At 31.6% G+C, this 19,125-nt stretch overlaps 1 protein-coding gene and 1 long non-coding RNA gene across 3 annotated transcripts in view; both read right to left on the reverse strand.

Annotated features, from left to right (window-relative positions):
• Positions 1-313: 313 nt before the first annotated feature.
• The window catches only part of plx (pollux), a 45,352-nt gene continuing 26,540 nt past the window's right edge, over positions 314-19,125 (reverse strand). For both annotated transcript variants that reach the window (XM_015981028.2, XM_015981029.2), the window contains 7 exons: positions 17,630-17,752; positions 17,042-17,582; positions 11,176-11,815; positions 10,732-11,123; positions 6,327-6,643; positions 6,023-6,275; positions 314-1,427 (listed from right to left, as the gene is read on the reverse strand). In XM_015981028.2, coding sequence (XP_015836514.1) covers positions 400-1,427; positions 6,023-6,275; positions 6,327-6,643; positions 10,732-11,123; positions 11,176-11,815; positions 17,042-17,582; positions 17,630-17,752 — 3,294 coding nt within the window. In that variant the 3' untranslated portion in view covers positions 314-399. The remainder of the gene's footprint in view (positions 1,428-6,022; positions 6,276-6,326; positions 6,644-10,731; positions 11,124-11,175; positions 11,816-17,041; positions 17,583-17,629; positions 17,753-19,125) is intronic.
• Positions 13,120-17,035, reverse strand: LOC135266909 (uncharacterized). The gene is made up of 2 exons (XR_010335115.1): positions 13,473-17,035; positions 13,120-13,419 (listed from the first exon to the last, which is right to left on the reverse strand). It is a non-coding gene; the product is annotated as an uncharacterized LOC135266909 (long non-coding RNA).

Genomic DNA, 19,125 nt, shown 5'->3' on the forward strand with positions numbered 1-19,125 from the left:
AGAATTTTCAAAAACTTAATTATATTTTTTGAAATCAATAAATCGCGCGTTTGTGGAATTTTTAGTAGTGTTTTTATTTTTCTGGAGGACCGCATGAGGATAGGGTTACCTGTGCCATTAGTGAAGCCACCATTTCAAAGACGCGTCTTATAATTTGCGTTATTTTTCGTTTAATCGTGATTTTTGTGCGTGTTTTTTTGAACTAGGACTTATATTGTGCCACAATGCTTCGTTTGGACAACAGTTGTGCCCCCAAAACCCCCAAAGTTGCGCGACGCGTCCAGTTCGGGTAAGTCCCCAAACCCACTTTGCATATAAACAACTACTTTATTCTTAAATACTATTCACAAATCACAATAGCAACATAATACCAGTAAAATAAGTACACGCGCCCTAATATCACTTGCCGATAATATCCGGACTAGAGTTCCGGGACATGTTCCTAATACTCTTGATATTCTTCAATTCTCGCGTCCCATGGAAGGTGAAGTTCACATCACAGTTGCTCAAGGGGTGGTGGTCGCCTGGTTTGGGGCTCGAGGGGGTTCCCACGCCACTGTCGACGGAGTTGCACGGGGAGACCTTCTCGTGGTAGGAGTCCAAAGGCAGGCTTATGGACTTGTTCAGGTCGCACTCCTGCACCTTGATGTCGATTTTGTTGTTGTTGTTGAATTGTTGCAAAATGTGGTTGTGTGAAGACGAGAAGAACTGGGAGGTTTTCTGGGGGGACTTCTCCAGGCTGTTTGAACGCAAAATGTTTTGGTCCAGAGTGACCGGAAGCATTATTTTGCCAGTTGAGAGGGACTTAACTAGGGCTTTGTCGTTTTCGGACTTTTGGAACATTTTCATCAAGTTGTTCTGGGGTTTGAGCTCGCTTTTCCGCTTTTCGGAGTAAGAGATTTGGTTGAGGATTCTTCGAACGTCGTCTGGAATTTCTATTTCCACTTTCTGTTCGATTAAAGTGTTGAGGAAGTTGCCCAAAGTTGCAATGGTGACGTCCAAGGCCCGACTGTGCATTTCGAGTTTGTTCAGTTGGGCCTGTTGTAAAGTGCGGGTTTTTTCGAGTCGCTGGACGTTGCTCAAAGCGAGTTCTAACTGGGCCATCAGGGCCTTGTTCTGTTCAGTCAGTGTCTTGTTTTGAGATTCTAGCTTGTGTAAAGCCTCGACTTGGGGCTGGACGGAGGTCATTTCCTCTTGTAGGACCTGGTACTCCACTTTGTACTCATTCAATTGCTTGCTTATGTCAGTTGTGTAGACTTGTTTCATGATTTTGTCAAGTGTGGGTTTATCTATTGTTGGTAGTTTGTTTTTCAAGTAGTTCATTATTTCTTCAAAACTGTCGCAAGCGAGGAGATTGTCTTTGTGGAAGGTCAACAAAGCTATAGCCACTCGGAAAATGACGTCAGGGCTCTCCAAAAATATTAAGTCTAAAGGAGGGGAATCCCATTAGTTAGTTACATGCTTACTGCTCTACTAAGCAAAAACGTCGCAATTACTTTTATTTCATGTTTCTTAAATTTTCTATGGCACCTTTATTTCATTTGCTGGGAGTATGAAATTTCTAACTTTAGTGAATGATTTATTTGCAAAAATGAAATTGACACGCGATTTTATGTAAATCTTTTAGGGCGCTGTTTTTCGATGTACGACAATTCAAATAAAACATTTCTTGAAGCTACTAAGGAAAAAAGTTGCAACTACAAAAAAAAAACATTTTTAAGGAAAATTGAATAATTGAAAGCTAGATATTAGCATTATAAATTAACGAAGAAGCAATCTAAAAGGACAACCAATGCTTATAAATACGCTAATTTTTTAATAAAATGTGTTCTTTTTCAAACAAAAGTGTTATTTGGACAATTATTATTAACTTTTAGTTATTTTTTGGTCAAAGGAGCTAATGTTAGATAAAGACAACATTTCCAATGCATGTGTTACATCACAAAACTCAGAAAAATATTTAAGCTCTGCTAAAAAATATTAAATTTGACCCTTTTTCGTTAGTCTTCCAAATAACTCAATGTGTTGTACGAGTTGTAAGTTGAAGACAACTAGAAAAATTTTAAAATTAAATTTGCCAGGTAATTTTAAAAAAATACTATTTAAAGTAATGCCAACCTACAGGGTCTTAGACAGTTGATTATAAAAAAAATTGACTATAGTTAGAAATTTTATAAACACGATAGAATTTTTATAAGACCATAGAATTTATATGGTACTTTTAAACAAATAAAAAAAGATGAATAGTTTTTATTATATTCAACTGTAGTATTCATCTTTTTTCAACAGTCCTGTATAACAGTAATATTATAATATATTAGTATCTAATAATAACAATGAATACAACTTAACTAAATAGACATTTTTAATTTTATTTTTGGGGCAAATTGTTCCAAAAAGTTGAACGATTGTCCGGTAATATATTTTTAAATGTTTCAGAGAATTACTGTTTTTCCAAGAGTATACCATTCGGTTTATTTTTGTGAAATGGTTTTTTGAAAGTAATCATTTTTTTGAAATTTGAAGTTGAAAGTTTTAATTCGATAAATTATTTGTCGAATCCACTCCTATACAGCGTGTTTGTAATTAACAAATGTTATTTTAATTTTAATTTTTTCTTAAAAATAAAACGGTAAATTACAAAAATTTATGATTTTTTACTCCAAATTAAAGTAAATTTTTTGGGAAAGTGTATCTTTGTGTGGAAGTACCGAATATTTACTTTTTTTATATATTTGGATTACTGTAGTGACTCTCTACAATACTCTGAACTCGGAATTAGCCAATTTTGAGACATCCTGTATAACATACTTTTTTTAGGTCTTTGAAACTATACATTAACCAGGTCTCTTAAATACGGCTAGCTTTAATTTTTGTACCCTAATTGTTTGTACTTTTCTGTCATAGTTTTTGAAGTATGTTAATTTTTTTGTTAAAATTTTCATTTGCAGAGGTTTATTTAAAATATCACAGCTCTTGCACTCTGTACAATAAGTAAACATTTTTTTTGCATTCGATAACCAAAGGCTCGAACGGTCTTTTGAAACCTTTACGATTGTCAACTTGCAAATTGCAAGGCTACTATGATATTTTGAAAATGATAATGACAAAATTATTATTACACAATTTTTTCAAATGAAATGACCCTGTTTTTTCAATGGCAATCAAAAGAACATCAATTTTTATGCAGATTTTTATTAACATCTTCTATATCTATCTCTTACAGTTTTTGAAAAAATCGCAAAAAACTGAATTTAGGCTCATTATTTTTAATCATTTTTAATCAAATAAACTTTTGAAAAATACGATAAAAATGTGCTATTAATTAAGAAAAATGTCGTATTTGTTCACCATTTTCATTCAAGAAGTTCAAAATTCGATGGCAGACTGACTGAGTTACTTTACATAATTCACTAAGTTATAATAAACAATAATTAAATATGATTGTTTTATTGCTTACTCGGTAATAAACTAACTAAAAACTAAATAAAATGTTGAAGTTTGCCAATTGTTGGCCATTTTGCAAGGTCTACTTGATTAAGTATGAAAATTATGAAATAAAATCCGTTTTTGTGATTTTTTTCAAAAACTGTAAGATATAGGTATAGGACCATAAGTATTATTGTTCTTTCGATTGCCATTAAGAAAATAGGGCCGAGCCATTTGAAAAAACTGAGTTATAGCCATTTTTAATAACCATTTTGAAAAAATCATACTAGCCTTGAATTTTGACGGTTGACAATTTTGAAAATTCTAGAAGACTCTTCGAAACTTTGGTTATCGAATGTAAAAAAAAATATTCACTGACCGCAAACGCTTCAAGGGCTGTGATATTTTAAATAAACCCTTGCAAATGAAAATTTTAACAAAAAAAATCATATATGTCAAAAACTATGACAGATAAGTACCAACAACTTGGGTAAATTTTACTCAGCGTGAGAAGGTGAATTCAAAAATGCAATAAAAATGTTTGGTTTGGTTTTAAAGCTCTAGTTTTATTAGAAGTTAAAAAGTTTCTAATGCAGGCCCTAACAGAATTAACCTGTATATTTATTTTCATTAAGGTTCACGTGGTCTTACCTTATTCCGACCAAAATATCAAATATTGTGCTTCTTAAAATGTTAATTTCCAGTAGTTATTAGTATTACACATTAAAATTGTATTGTAATGCATTATTTTTCACAATTTGAGTTTTCTATACGGTTTCTCAATTATAATAAAGATTTAATACAATTTTTTGAGAAACAACTTTCTTGCAAAGTAATTTAGTAGAAATCTTACAAACGCCAATTTTCACTATGCGTTAAAATTTAAAGGCCGTTAATCGTTGTTTCTATAACAATAACCAACAAAATTCCTAGATTTTCGATTTTAACTAGTGTTAAATTTTAACTGCTCGTTAAAAAAGTTACAACGCGCTAATAACCGCTACTGCGCTTTAGATGCGAACTTCCATATTACCTCAAATTTGACAAAAAATTTAAATAAATAGGACGTTCTTGCTTATCAGAATAGTACAGGGTGCTGCATTTTGGATGTCCGAATAGAGGATCGAACTAAGAGGTTTAGAAAAAAACGAGTGACACATTTTTCTAATCATAGTTGGCTATGACATTTTTGAAAAGTTTATTTTTTTCTGATTTCATATGTCTATTTGTGTAATACATTATTTTTAAATTAATAAAAAAAAACAAAAAATTTCGCTTTTTTATAGTAGGCCATGAAAAAATTTTGAATTTTTAATTCAAACTATGAAAAATATATTACTCAACAAGTATTTATAATTTAATGATTTTTTAAACACTAATTAATTCAAAAACAACATAATAAATAATTATTAGATCAAATTTTTGCGATTAATAAAAAATATTAGTTTTTAGATTTAAAATGGCAAGCTTACATTGTCATTCTATTTTCTAATTAAACATGATATGTTGTAAAAAAAAAGAAAAAAAATTAATTGTATGATTGCTTCTAAATAAAATTTTATTTTACAAAAAATATCATTTCACCAAAATCAAATCCCATCTGCGGTAAAAAATACACAACAGTATCAACGTCACCTCCACTGAACTTCACTAAATCATAAAAAAGTGTCATCAAATATTTAATGACGCATCGTTTTCAATTTTCTGCACATTTTTTATGCAATTAAAAGCGTATATTTGTTCAATTGAAAATAAATTTAACAGCTTATTTTGATAATTTCACATTTTTTTCACAGAATTTCTAGATTATTCACACCCTTTATGTGAAATATTTTTTCCATGGCCAACTACTTTAAAATATTTTTAATATTTTTTAATATTTTAAAGTACGTGGTGGTAAATACTAGCGTTGACTTTGGTTCTGTAGTTTTTCATGGTATAATATGTTTATTGTTGGAACTTGAAAGTGGATAAAAAGTGAAAAATATTTAAATTTTGATTACAAAGTGTTATCAAACAGTTGTCTAATTAAAGATTATAAGTAATGGATCACAGCGAACACAAAGTTTGGCTCAAGAAACCAATAAATTAATGAAGTGTTTTGAATTTTAGGTTAGAATTTTCCACTGAAAAAATCATGAAATGCTGCGATAAATCTACAAAACTACAATTAAGATTAACAACTGCTGATACATTTAAACGTAAATTATGCCAAAAGGTAGGCTTTTCAATGTCTTTGTAATAATTTTCCAATAAAGAAAGTGAACCAAACAGTCATTTGTTATTCGTGTTTTCCTCGTCATCTCTCATTTGTCAACATAAGTTTCTTGCTTCAAAGATGCAATAATCATTCCGCATAGGTAATGTAATAATTGTGAAGCCCCAAAATTCGTACAACGCTCAAAATATCCGAATAAACATTTTCCCGCCATTTATGGTTACTGTTTTCGACCTAGCTCAGTGGCGCCCCCAACGGTAATTTTACTTACGAATAGAATGTGTCACTCTTTTTTTTCTAAACTTCTTAGTTTTGAAGATTCCCTATTCGGACATCCAAAATGCAGCACCCTGTAGAGTTGGCAATAAAACTTACCAAAAACCCGTGTGACGAAACCTAGAGGAAACTGCGATGCGAAAATAGTCAATAACCAAGGAGCGGCATACAAAGTTGGTGCCACTTCGTAGAAATCGAAATGGTTGTAGAGATCAGGCAGTTGGTCGTGGAGTAACCTGGACAGTTGGTACAACTTGACCTGTAACCCCACCATGTCTGGCAAGTATTGCAACCTGAGCCCTCTTCGAAACATCAAGTGTCGCAACAGGAAGAAAGCTTGAGACTCTTCCATCTACAAATTTTTCCGATTAATTGTGTAAATGTGATTAAAATAATGAATTACGTGAAGGAGTAAAACTCCAGCGACGAAACTCATGCCTTGGCAATAGCCCATTTCGGAGTCGAGTAACGAGTAGGCTTTGAGTAGGTTGAAGAGGGCCAGTTGGCCAGGTCCTAAGGGGCTACTGAAGTACGAATGGTTGGGGAAGGTACGGCCCAAGTCGATTAAAATTGCGTGTTGGTGCGAGGTTAGTTGTTTGAGGAGTTGCTCGTAGGGGACGTTGTAGTTGGGGAAGTTGGAGGTGTCGATGGGGGCTGTACGCATGCAGTATTGCTCGGCGAGGAATTGCCAGACTTCGCCGCGTTTTCCGCGAGGGACTCCTTCAAAAAACAGAAATTTGTAAAGATTCGCTTGTTTTTACTGTTCTAAAATATTTTTTCAAAGAATAATGCACTTCTTATTATAAATGTGACCAAACGGATTGTTTGACAAAAACGTACAGCAGGGATGAATTACGGATACCGGAAATTTGGAGGGTAAAAAAGTCGTGAGAAGACAGGTCATTGTTTGCTAATTTTTAACAAAAAGGATTAGATAATAGTTAGATAATCTAAAGCTAAAAAACTAAAAAACAAACAAAATTAACAAAATTCAAAATAAGTATATGATTGTAATTCTCCGCAAAGACTTAATAAATGGCATTTTTCGTTTATTTTTTCCCGAAACATTTTTATTAATTTGTTACAGGCTGTCTCCACCAACAAATAACAACGAATCGCAAAAACTATTTCAAACATTCTGAGTCTAATAAAATACTTATGCTATGATACAGTTGATAGCCAATAAAATTTGTTGACAACAAATTCTCAAATTCGGAAGTAAAATTACCGTTGGGGGCGCCACTGAGCTCGGTCGAAAACAGTAACCATAAATGGCGGGAAAATGTTTATTCGGATATTTTGAGCGTTGTACGAATTTTGGGGCTTCACAATTATTGTATTGCCTATGAGGAATGATTATTGTATCTTTGATGCAAGAAACTTATGTTGACAAATGAGAGATGACGAGGAAAACACGAATAACGAATGACTGGTTCACTTTCTTTATTGGAAAATTATTACAAAGACATTGAAAAGCCTACCTTTTGGCATAATTTACGTTTAAATGTATCAGCAGTTGTTAATCTTTATTGTAGTTTTGTAGATTTACATTTCATGATTTTTTCAGTGGAAAATTCTAACCTAAAATTCATAACACTTCACTAATTTATTGGTTTCTTGAGCCAAACTTTGTGTTCGCTGTGATCTATTACTTATAATCTTTAATTAGACAACTGTTTGATAACACTTTCTAATCAAAATTTAAATATTTTTCACTTTTTATCCACTTTCAAGTTCGAACAATAAGCACTTTATACCACGAAAAACTACAGAACCAAAGTTAACGCTAGTATTTACCACCACGTACTTTTAAAGTGATTCTTTCTATTGTAAGTAATTAACACTATACACGCAAAATTGTTTAACAATTCATTAAATGTCAATTAAATGTGGAATTACGAAAATTTCTTTACTGTTTTCGACATAGTTCAAAAGTCATCACCAGAGGGCGCCTAGTTAATTTTATTTCCGAATAGACCAGAGACAAATAACAAAATCATAAAATTAAAAAAGTAAAGACAATAAAAATTATAAAGTCAAAAGAAACAAATTTAAAAGTCTGAAAAATCAAAACATACTTAAGTCTGTTCTAGAGTGTTCCAGAATTGTAAAAAAAAATATATCCTGGAAAATCGATCAGAAGATGTGATGCCCTTAATAAATAGAACTCAAAAACTAAAAACTCAAAAAATCTAAAAACTCAAAGTATAAGTAAGCGACTCCAAACCACAACCATACTTTTTCTAATAGTTTAAATAGTTCAGTTTACTTATTCTGTAATGTCTCATGGAGCAAAACACGTCAAAAAAGCATGTCTAGGTACATACGGTTCACTTTCATAAAAAAAATTGTGGTGCAAATAGCGTACCTTGACATTAACCTTTATGATTATTTATAACTTATAAGTTGTCATGGTAACAACTTAGTCATTTGCACCACAATGGTTTTTATTACGAATAGTTCTTATGAAAGTGAACCGCTTATCAAAGTTTATCTGCGAAGATTGTAATAGCCTTTCGTTAATAAAATCTCCCTGAGTTTTGATTTAAACATCTTATTTGAACCTATTTTTAATGTATCAGGTAAGTGATTTCTGATATAAATATTTGGATTTAGAACCCTTCCTTATTTAAATAGAAATTTGCAATGTGTGGTAAAGGTAAAATAATATTTATTAAGATTTTTTTTAGAGTGATTGTCGCTCATTTTAAAGTGTTTACGTTTTCTCAAGGTACACTTGAAGAATTTGAAAATGCCGTGTGGATAAACCGATGAGCCCACACAAAAATGCATTTGTTTTATTGAAATTGTATTTCATAATAAAAAATATTATATTAAATAAAAATGTAGGTATACAGCGTGTTAGGGAATGGTTTAGCAAAAACTTAAAGGTAAATAGAGAATGGCAAGATAAATCGATTAAGCAAAATTTATTTAAATCAAAAATGCATAGTTTTCCCAAAAAATCGTTCTGAAATTAAAGTCCCAAATTTTGAGAACCGCTGAACTAGAATTATAAAAATTAGCGTAAATTTTAATATTATTGACAAAACAGAAGATTCTTGGTCCACTACGTTATTCTTCTATTTCAATTTGTGTTTTGTTGTTAAATTATACGAAAAAATAAAAGATTTTTTTGCCAGGACTGGGATACAAATGAACATGTTAGACAACATTTTGAAAAATTCTCAAAACACACATGTGCCAGCATCTCTATTTTGTTTAATGAAAAAATTGACTACTAGTAAACTACCATAAGCCATACAGTGGCTCTCAACAGGTGGGTTAATAAAAATTTCTGAAGAAAGTACGCTTTTTTTTGAAAAATGATATGAGGTTTTTAACTCGTCTGACCATGACAAATTCACATACGAAATATTGCTAAGCCATTTCCTAACACCCTGTATATTTGTTACATGATGCGTATCTGTATTAAAAAAAAACTCAAACGGCTCTAAGTAATTAAAATAAAGAATGAAAATATTCATAAATCCATAACACTTTATTTTTAATATGATAAATAGTAGTTACTTAAAATGTGTAAATTTTTTGTTTATGGCTATAACTTGACGACGTTTGCTTAAGTATTGGTCAAAATTTGCGATTCACTTTTCGATCATAATTAGTTAAAATAAAATCTCATGGTAAGTTTTATTTAAAAGAAATGATGGAACTAAATGTAAATCTATTTTTATTGCTAAGTTGGAGAAGACAGCTCGATTAATGAGGACATTTTCAACTTTTTCAGGTGTACTAACCTATCGTTTGAGTTTTTTTAGGTTTTCCAGTTTTCGACTGTTCTTTTAATTTTTTTGTGCTTTTAAGCTTATGAAAATTTAAACTTTTTCTCTGAATATAATTTTTCAAAGACACCACACTGTTGAAGTTTCGTTATCTACGACTTGTATTCTGTATTAAGATCCAAAATTTAATAATGGGTGCGGAAAGGAATTGCTAAAATCACACACAGGCGAACTGAAAACCCAATGTATTCGAATTAAAAACTTGAACAAACTTAGACCGAAAACCCTAAAATTCTAAAAATTCTGAAAAATCCAAACAAAAATTGAATTCCAACTGAAACTCAATCGGAAGTGAAAAGTTTAAACTTAAAATATTGAAACATTAGAACTCAAATCATTTGAAATTATAATTAGAGTAGTGTCTTAATTACTTTTTTAATTTGTATGCTGATTATGCTGATTTGTAACGCTGATTATCATAATTGATCAAGCTGAAGAGTCAAATAATAAATTTTTGAACGGTAATATTCAATTAAAATACATTTTTTCGAAGATCACGAAGATAAAAAACCGCCTAATCGCTTGGTGTTTACGTCAATGTAACTGTTTTCTGAAACGGTTTCTGAAATTTTGTGATTTTGAAGTTTTGCAGATTTTTAAATCGTTTTATTTATTGAAATTTCGGCTTTAACAAAACATATTTTGTGTATAAGTTCAGTTATTTAGTGTGCAAATAAACCCGAAAAAATTATTTACAATTCTGAAAAATTTAATCATACTTGAACAAAAAAATTAACACAGTCAAACATAATTAATATTTAGACCCGAAAAACTTAAAAATAAGTCTAAACTTTAACCTTTATTTAACAAATCGAATAAATCTTGTAGAATGTGATATATTTTGCTAAATAATTTGCACGGTGTTTATCATAAGTAAAAATTTGTATTTAAATTAATTCTGAAAAGTTTCCAATATTTTGCCCGGGGTCTATAGCCATTTTTTAACCTCGGTTAAAATTAAATCATATCCCTTTTAGTAAAACTTGGGCTTCGAAAAACACTTACCTTGCCTAATAGCTTGCAACAGCATCTGGTTATCACACTTCATCCTTGCCTCTTTATTCGTCAGCATCTCCCAGACCTCCATCACCTCCCTCTGTGGAGGCTTCATCTCGTCATACTCCAATTTGATCCTCTTCACGGCCGATTCCTCCTGTTCTGCCTTCAGTCGTGCATTTTCCTTCTCCATCCTCACCAGAAGTATCGCCTGATAGATTGATTTCTTCCACAACTCCCTCAACTCCTCCTTAGTCCTCTGCTTCATCTCCACGGGTTTATCATTCTTGCTGGGAGTAATCACCCTTTTGAAAATGGCTTGACGCCAAGACCCCGAGTCGATCTTCGGGGACCCATCTTCAGAAGTGACCGATTTAGGGCTACTACCAACTTTCAAAAATCTGAAACGAAAATCACTAAATGGGTGAATTACCGAGATTCTCGTCAACCAACATGTCCATCATTGGCGATTTTGGTGTCCTGTCAGGCGTGGTAACACTGCGATCTGGAGAAACTGAACTTTTTGTTTCTTGTACCATTAAGTGTAAATCGCTTTGCGACCCAATGGTACTTGACCTTGACCTCATCCCTTCCGAATCCTTATCACTGACCTCAATCGTGGGCGAATGTGGCGAATTTTCCCTGTTCATTTCACGCAAACTCGCCCCAAAGTCATCCTTGGATGCTTTACGTTTCAACATTTCGAACGAATTTGTAAGGGAACGTTTCGCTTTCATAAAAATCGTTCCACCGCCACCCAAGTATTGGTTTAAAAATTCTGATCGATTTTCGGCAGTGTCGTGCACATGCCGGCCCTGTTTCATTTCGCAATGGGCTCTGAGTAACATCATCAGGAATTCGTTCTGTTCGCGGACTGAGTCCGTCTCTGCGCCTTTGAATTTTGCCAAAATTGTGTTCTGTTCTTCCAAGTCGAGTTCTTCAAGACGGCGCAAAATCGCAGCTTGGGTTTTCCGATCGGACATTCGTTCGATTTCTGTGCAAAGTTTATGGAACCAGACCATCGGGCAATGGTCACAGGATGTGATAGCGGGGCGAGGGCGCGATTCCGAACTGGCGAAGGCTTGGGTTATGGCTAAGAATTTAGGGAAGAATTTTTAGTTATTTTTTGGGCGGTAGTATTAATAGTATAAAATAAAATAAAATAGTATTAAACTTTTAAAAAATAAATTACGGATTTTAGATGACATACATAAAATTGATCAGTCAAATATTTCCAGGGAGGCAAGGAATAAGCTTCGTAAACTATATAGAGAACAAATTAAATTAAAACGGATATTCTATTCTAAAAAATATATTGATAAATCTAGTAATAAATCCAAAGCAGCTTGGAATATTATAAATAATTCTTGTGCGTCAAGGAAACATGTTGACGAGAATAGTAAAGATAGCAACATTAGTAGCGACGCTTTTAACGACTTTTTTTCTTCTATTGCTTCAGAACTGGCAAAGGGACTACCAGATAAAGCAACAGATCCCATAAATATAATGATGTTTCATTGTTCAGATTTAGATTCTAGAGTAAATTTTGCATTCTCTGAGGTTTCCTGCGCTACAGTTCGCGATATTATAAATAACATGAAATCTAGTAACTCTATGGATATATATAACTTAAACACTCGTATTATTAAGTATATTAAAGATCTTATAGTGTCTCCTTTAACTCGTTTAATTAATTTTTGTATTACTACTTCTATTTTTCCAGACTGCCTAAAAATAGCTGTGGTAATACCACTCTTGAAACAAGGGGACGTTAACGTTGTTAATAACTATAGACCAATATCTTTACTTCCAATTTTTTCCAAAGTACTTGAAAAAGTCTTATACTTGCAATTAGTTCATCATTTTGAAGTCAATAATCTATTCACAGACAGTCAATTTGGATTTAGACAGGGCCGAAATACAATTAGTGCAGTTACCAAATTTGTAAAATATATGACAGATTGTTTGGAAGAAGGAATCTATGGTATAGGAACTTTTCTTGACCTCTCCAAGGCTTTTGACTGCGTTCATCACCACATTTTATTACGAAAATTATATTTTTATAACTTGCTACCTATTAGTTGTAAAATGATAGCATCATTTTTAAGCAACAGATCACAGCTTGTAAGACACAAAGGAATTGACTCAGGCAAAAAGAGTGTTGAATTAGGAGTGCCCCAAGGCTCTGTACTTGGGCCACTTCTTTTTATTATTTATATAAATGATTTTTCTTCATATATGGAAAATAAAAGTATACATTTTGCAGATGACACAACTCTAATGGAAAAAAACGAAAATCTGTCTACAGCGTTAAAAATCGTAGATGATGCACAGTCAAAGGCTTTGTCTTGGTTCGAATCCAATAAATTAACATTAAACAAAAATAAAACAAATACATTGGTTTTTTCATTAAAGAAAAAAATAGATTTTGTGGAAGGATCTACAAAATTTTTAGGAATCTTTCTTGACTCCTCATTGAGGTTTAATACACATTCAGAAAAGGTTGCAAAATTACTTTGTAGTGGTATTTTTGCACTTCGCAATTTAAAAGATCAAGTTCCTCCTGAAACTCTAAAAACTGCATTTTATTCATTATGCCAGTGTCACATCAGTTATGGACTATTAGTATGGGGTCATTCTGCTTCCATTTCTACAATTTTCAGTTTACAACGTCGAGCTATCCGTATAGTAGGAGGTCTAGAATATAGAGAAGACTGCAAATATGTTTCCAGGAATTTTAATATACTTACTGTTCCTTGTATGTATATTTATCAGTGTTTAAATTATATAAAATCTAACATAGAGAATTTTAAATCACATAGTAACATTCACGAATATAGTACACGTCACAGAGATAAAATTTGCCTACACAGTGTTCGCTTAAAAAGCTCCGAAAACGGCACCGGAAACCTAGGAATAAAATTTTTTAATGCGTTGCCTGATGATATTGCTAAGCTAAAGACAAATAAATTTAAAAAGGTTATAAAAAGATACCTCTGTAAAAAAGCTTTTTACTCAGATGATGAGTATTTTAATGATTTTAAATGTGATGTTATGTATTAACTTTGTATATATATATTATGTATGATGATGTCATTTATGTTCTTGGTAAGCCCTCTTATTGACTTGTGTTATGACCAGTGTAGTCTTTAAACATTAATAAACATTATTATTATTATTATTATTATTAATAAAAATAAGCATTTGCTTTTAGTTGCGTTTTTTTATGTAATTCTTTAAATACAGGGTGATCCAGGGGTAGGTAATTGGTCGTTTTTACTATCCGATAGATCAACTTAGAGTCCACAAACTAAAAATATTTTTATTGTACACAGGGTGTTGTATACAGGGTGGTGAACCAAAGTTACATTTTTTTAAACGAAACACCCTATATCTTTTGCATAATTGGATTCTACGTAAAAAAATAATGTAACTTTATATAAGCTATTATGGGTCTATCTCTTTTCGTTTCGGAATTATTCAACTTTTCGTTATAGAAAAGACCAATTTTTGAAAAATCACAGCAAAGTCGCCTATAAATATTTTTCCGAAAAATATGCAACAGAAAAACTCAGAATACCCAGTAGTTTTAGCAATTGTCGGCTTTTACTTGAAACACACATATAATGTACAGGGTGTGCCAAAACATCTTTTGAGATATTTTTTATACAATTTGTAAGAATTTGTTTTTTAAAATAAAGAAAGTTATTTGGAAAATCAAAATATTTAGTAGTAAAAATCCTGACATTCACATTATTTTCTATTTTTTAATATCCTAAGAATTTTTAAATTCCCTTTTATTTCCCTTTTCACCTTGCATAATATTCAAAAGTATTTTTTCGGAAGCTCTTAATAGCTTTATGTTTTAATGCCAGTTACATTTTTCTATTTTATTTTTTATTGTAGTCTTTGTTAATTTTTTTCATTAGTTTACCAATTAATTTTCCCAGGTAGGTATACTTTCAAAAAATTTCAGCTTTTATATTCAAGGTTTTTAACTTAGAGCCTGAACAGTCTAATAATAATAATAACAATAATAATAGTAAAAGCCTTTATTTAAGGAAAAACGGGAGGAGGCGAAGTCCAGCTAATACTACTCTAATTAACCTTCCACAAATCAAAACAAAACATAAATTTTCAAATATAAATCAAACAAAAACCAAACTAGAAATAGGTAAATGTGAAAAGAAATAAGAAAATAATATAATTTTTAAGTAACACTCAAAGAAAAGTAGATATGTGTTCTGAATGCTATTGAAAAAATGTGAAAGATAATAATAAAAATAATAATACAAAATGAAAACAAAAACGAAAAAAGAATGATTACTGAAGTAATGAAAATTTTAACTTTATTTGTTTTTAAAATTAGTTTATTGGTTTGGACTTCAATGGTTTTCGAAATTATTATAAATGACAGCAGCATTATAGGTAAAAGAGATCTAAGAAACAATCTAAAGTATAAAATACGAAAATTGATTAAATTATTCGATTTATTTTGCTTTATTCTACCAAGATCAGAACAAGAACCCGGTTACAACTACATTACACTCAGACCGTTACAAAGTCTTAAAAGTTAAACAATTAAAGAACGAATAATCCTGACAATGTTATGATAAAGTTTGGTTACATAATCAATGATTTTATCAGAAAAAAAAAGAAGTCTCAATTTTTATTTCATTGGTTCTAGTTTAAAATTTAAGCGGAAATAAAAGGGCAAATGCAGTGATACAGTCTGTGAAAAAAATAAAAACAAAAGTATTTGAGAATAGATTTTATGTCATGTAGTCTATTATGGAAGCACTAAAGGTTTAAATAGATTTTTTTGTACAATTTCTGAAATAAATATATTAAACTGAAAAACTATTTGAAACATACTTCAATAAAGCACACAATTGTTCATCTTGAAACTGAAATCTTGCAAATCTACATGTAATTTTTAGCTGAAAAACTTTATTTCACTGTTATTTATTTATTTTTTACTTTATTCATTTCATAAGCTTAACTCATGAAATTTCAAAATTCAAAAACAGCGTGTGTGTTATAGGTTTACAAAGATTTAGCCACAATTTAAATGTTTATAAGTAAAAACATTTCATTACTAATACAAAATTAAAAATTTGCTATTGCACAACATTTTTTTTTAATTTTTAATAAAACCTTATACCACTAAGTAAATGCTTATTTTTATTAATAGCACTTATTACATTAATGAATTTTATTTTGATAATGTTGAGAAGCAAAAACTGATCGAAAGTCAAATTATACAATGTGTTTTTAAATGATTCTCATGTAACACCGAATGTTATCATTCTCCATTTATTAAGTCTCGAATTCGGAAATAAGCTTCGATAATAAAAGTGTTAACTTGCACAGTGTAACAATTTACTTGTAATTTAACGAAATTTTTTAAAGAAATTAAATGAATTTCACAACTGACAGATTTGACATTTATTGACAGAGGATTCAGTTGAGTAGAGTGGCACATTCTTTTCTACATGTAAACCAATTTCAAAGTTAACTAGATGACAATCATTTAAAAACACTTTGTATGATTGCCTTATGTCCCGACCTTATGCAAGAACATAATTAATTCAAGAAATATTCCCAAAAATCGGCGTTTTAAGTCTAAATTTTGATATTTCAACAAAAGAACTTAATTTTTGGCCCCAGCTCCTCATTTTAGGTCTGAATTTTGATTCTTCAGCCAATTTCAATCGACATAGCTTGAAGCCAAAAACTCATTTAAATTGAGAGAACAAATCATTTAGGTTATTTTAGACCTGAATTCGACGATTTTAATCAATTCTCAGCGATTCATTTTTTTAATTTAAAAGATTTTTCTTAAGTAATCCTGAAAATCGATGTTTTGTGTTTGAAATACAAAAATATTTCAGGCAATTTTGAATGATTCATCTGTTTTTTTTGTTTAGAAACTTACATAATGATTTTAATTCAAATAAAATGGGCCCGAAAATCGGCGTTTTTGGTTTAAATTATCGTTTTTGAGCCAAAAACTTACTTAAGAAAAAAGATTTTGTTGATGTAGGTCTGAATTGTTCCAAAATCTAAACTAGGCAACTCGTTTTTTAGTCAGTAACTGACATAATTCAAAAGATTCTGTTGAAAACGGCCCTAAAATCGGTGTTTAGGCGATTCTGAACGATTAGGTCGTATTTTGATAGAAAAAATCACCAATTTATAGATCAAAGTTCAGTTAATTCGGTTCACTTGATGTGAAAAATCCATGAGTAATTTTTTGGAACTCAAGCGCAAATTTGGGAAATTGCTTTTCCAAAAAGTAATTTTTTTAAATTTTTACCTGAAACTGCGTCTGTGGCAATGGAAGACGACTCGCATTTGAAGATATAGCCCACGAAAGTTTGTCCGTTCTTCCCTTCGCGACAGACAAACCCGAAATGTTCCATTTTCTGCACTCCTTGGATGCACGTGGTGATATCTTTATGTTGCTTGTGCAATAAAATAACTTTCCGATCTGGGCTTATGAGCCTTAAATCGGTTCTATCGACTTGTAAGACCATGGTGCGGTTATGGTCGTCCATATCGACACTCTTTGAATCATCTTCCTTATCTTCGTCTTTATCTTCAACAGTCTTCACTGTAAGTCCACTCATGGAAGATTGCGATCTTTGCAAATGAGGATGCCCGTAACTTTCAACCGAACTAGTCGAACTATTCGATCCTCTTCGAATGTTATCTTCACTTCTCAATCGTCCGATATTGCCCAACATTTTCGCCTTGATTTTTTCCATTTCATGTGTTTTGAATTTCTCCAAAGCATCATCAATGAACGTATCAGGGACTTTCTTTTGCCAAACTTTTATTTTCCCAATGTATAAAACCTAAAATTTGAGTTGAAACATTTGTACAAATTGGTTGGTAGAAGTACCTCGAAGAAATTGCTAGAACTGGGCGATATGTCCACACATAGTGATGTTAAATTGGCAGCACTGCTCACAGAACGTGTCGGTGCCTGATTTTGGTCCTTCATTTGTTTATACAATTCTGAAACCTGAAGAGTAAGGTCAAGGTTGGGCGAAAAAATTCGTCAAGGTCGGCAAAAAACTGGCGATAATTGTGGTTTCAGGGCCAAATTTTGTGAATTGTTTCTTTTGCATTTCCTGGATTTTGTTGTTAGGGTCTTGCACGCGTAATATTTTTTTCTATCAATTTGCGTAATAAATTATCACGTTGGTGAACTTGGCAAGGTTTGATATAATAGTAAATTAGCATTTTCTAAACTGGTTGTCTCACTTGTTGGGAAACATTGTGCTACGAATTCATTTATATGTTTATTATTTAGATAAAATATTATGCTTATGCCCACCTAAATTTGAAATCGCTCTGATTACAAAAAAAACCAATTGTTATAGTTTTTTTAATAAAACCCCCTCTAGAAGGGGGCGTTCAAATTCAAACAGCCTGTATATAAAAGTTGCTAATTAATTCATACTTGTTATCAGGTTCAGCGATAACAATGTTGGGAATACCTCAACATTGATAATATCGTTGTAAATCACCAGCTGAACACACACACAAGTAGAAAATAAATATTTTGAAAAGGTCTGACACGCATTATTATTTTGAATTGCGAAAATTTTGAAATAATACCAACAGACCTAAAATTTCAAGCCTTAAACTCGTCCAGATTTAGTTTAAAACCTAGACAAATACGCCAATCAACTCTGAACTACATAATTTTACTTAAACTTCTGTCAGGTAGAACCTAATGCAACCTAAATATCACGTTTTAAATAAGTTTATCAACTTTGATGATCTCAGCCTGGACTAAAACATAAGGCCATGTTTTGGCTGGTTTTAGTCTAGGTTTTATAATTCCGTTTATTAGGTTTATTATGAAGCCTAAATGCGAAGAGTATGTTTATTTGCGATAATATCAGCCTAACAGGACTTAGTGCAACCTAAATAGTGAGTTTGAAATAAGTTTTTTCAACAGTGATGATCTCAGCCTAGACCAAAACATGAGACCAGGTTTTCGCTTTTGTAATTTTGTATACAAGGTACAAAAATATTTTTATCTACGATAATATCTGCTTAGATCAAACATGACGCCAGGGCGTAATTGGTTTAGTATTACCTAGGCTTTGCAAAAATCTATAATTTTGCGAAAACTTATTAGGTTTGAATTATTTATTTATTATGGTATGAAATAGGCCTCAGACTGAAAAGTATTTTCTCTTGTGATGATCTCAGCCCAGATCAAAACGTGACGTCAGGTTTTAGTCTAGGCTTTGTAATTTCGTTTATTAGACTGGACCTAGACGAATAAATAATAATGGTGAGTTTGAAATAAGTTTTTTCAGCAGTGATGATCTCAGCCTAGACCAAAACATGAGGCCAGGTTTTGGCATTTGTAATTTTGTA

This window comes from Tribolium castaneum, chromosome 8 (genome assembly GCF_031307605.1).
Source record: "Tribolium castaneum strain GA2 chromosome 8, icTriCast1.1, whole genome shotgun sequence".
In the NCBI taxonomy this organism is placed as follows: domain Eukaryota; kingdom Metazoa; phylum Arthropoda; class Insecta; order Coleoptera; family Tenebrionidae; genus Tribolium; species Tribolium castaneum.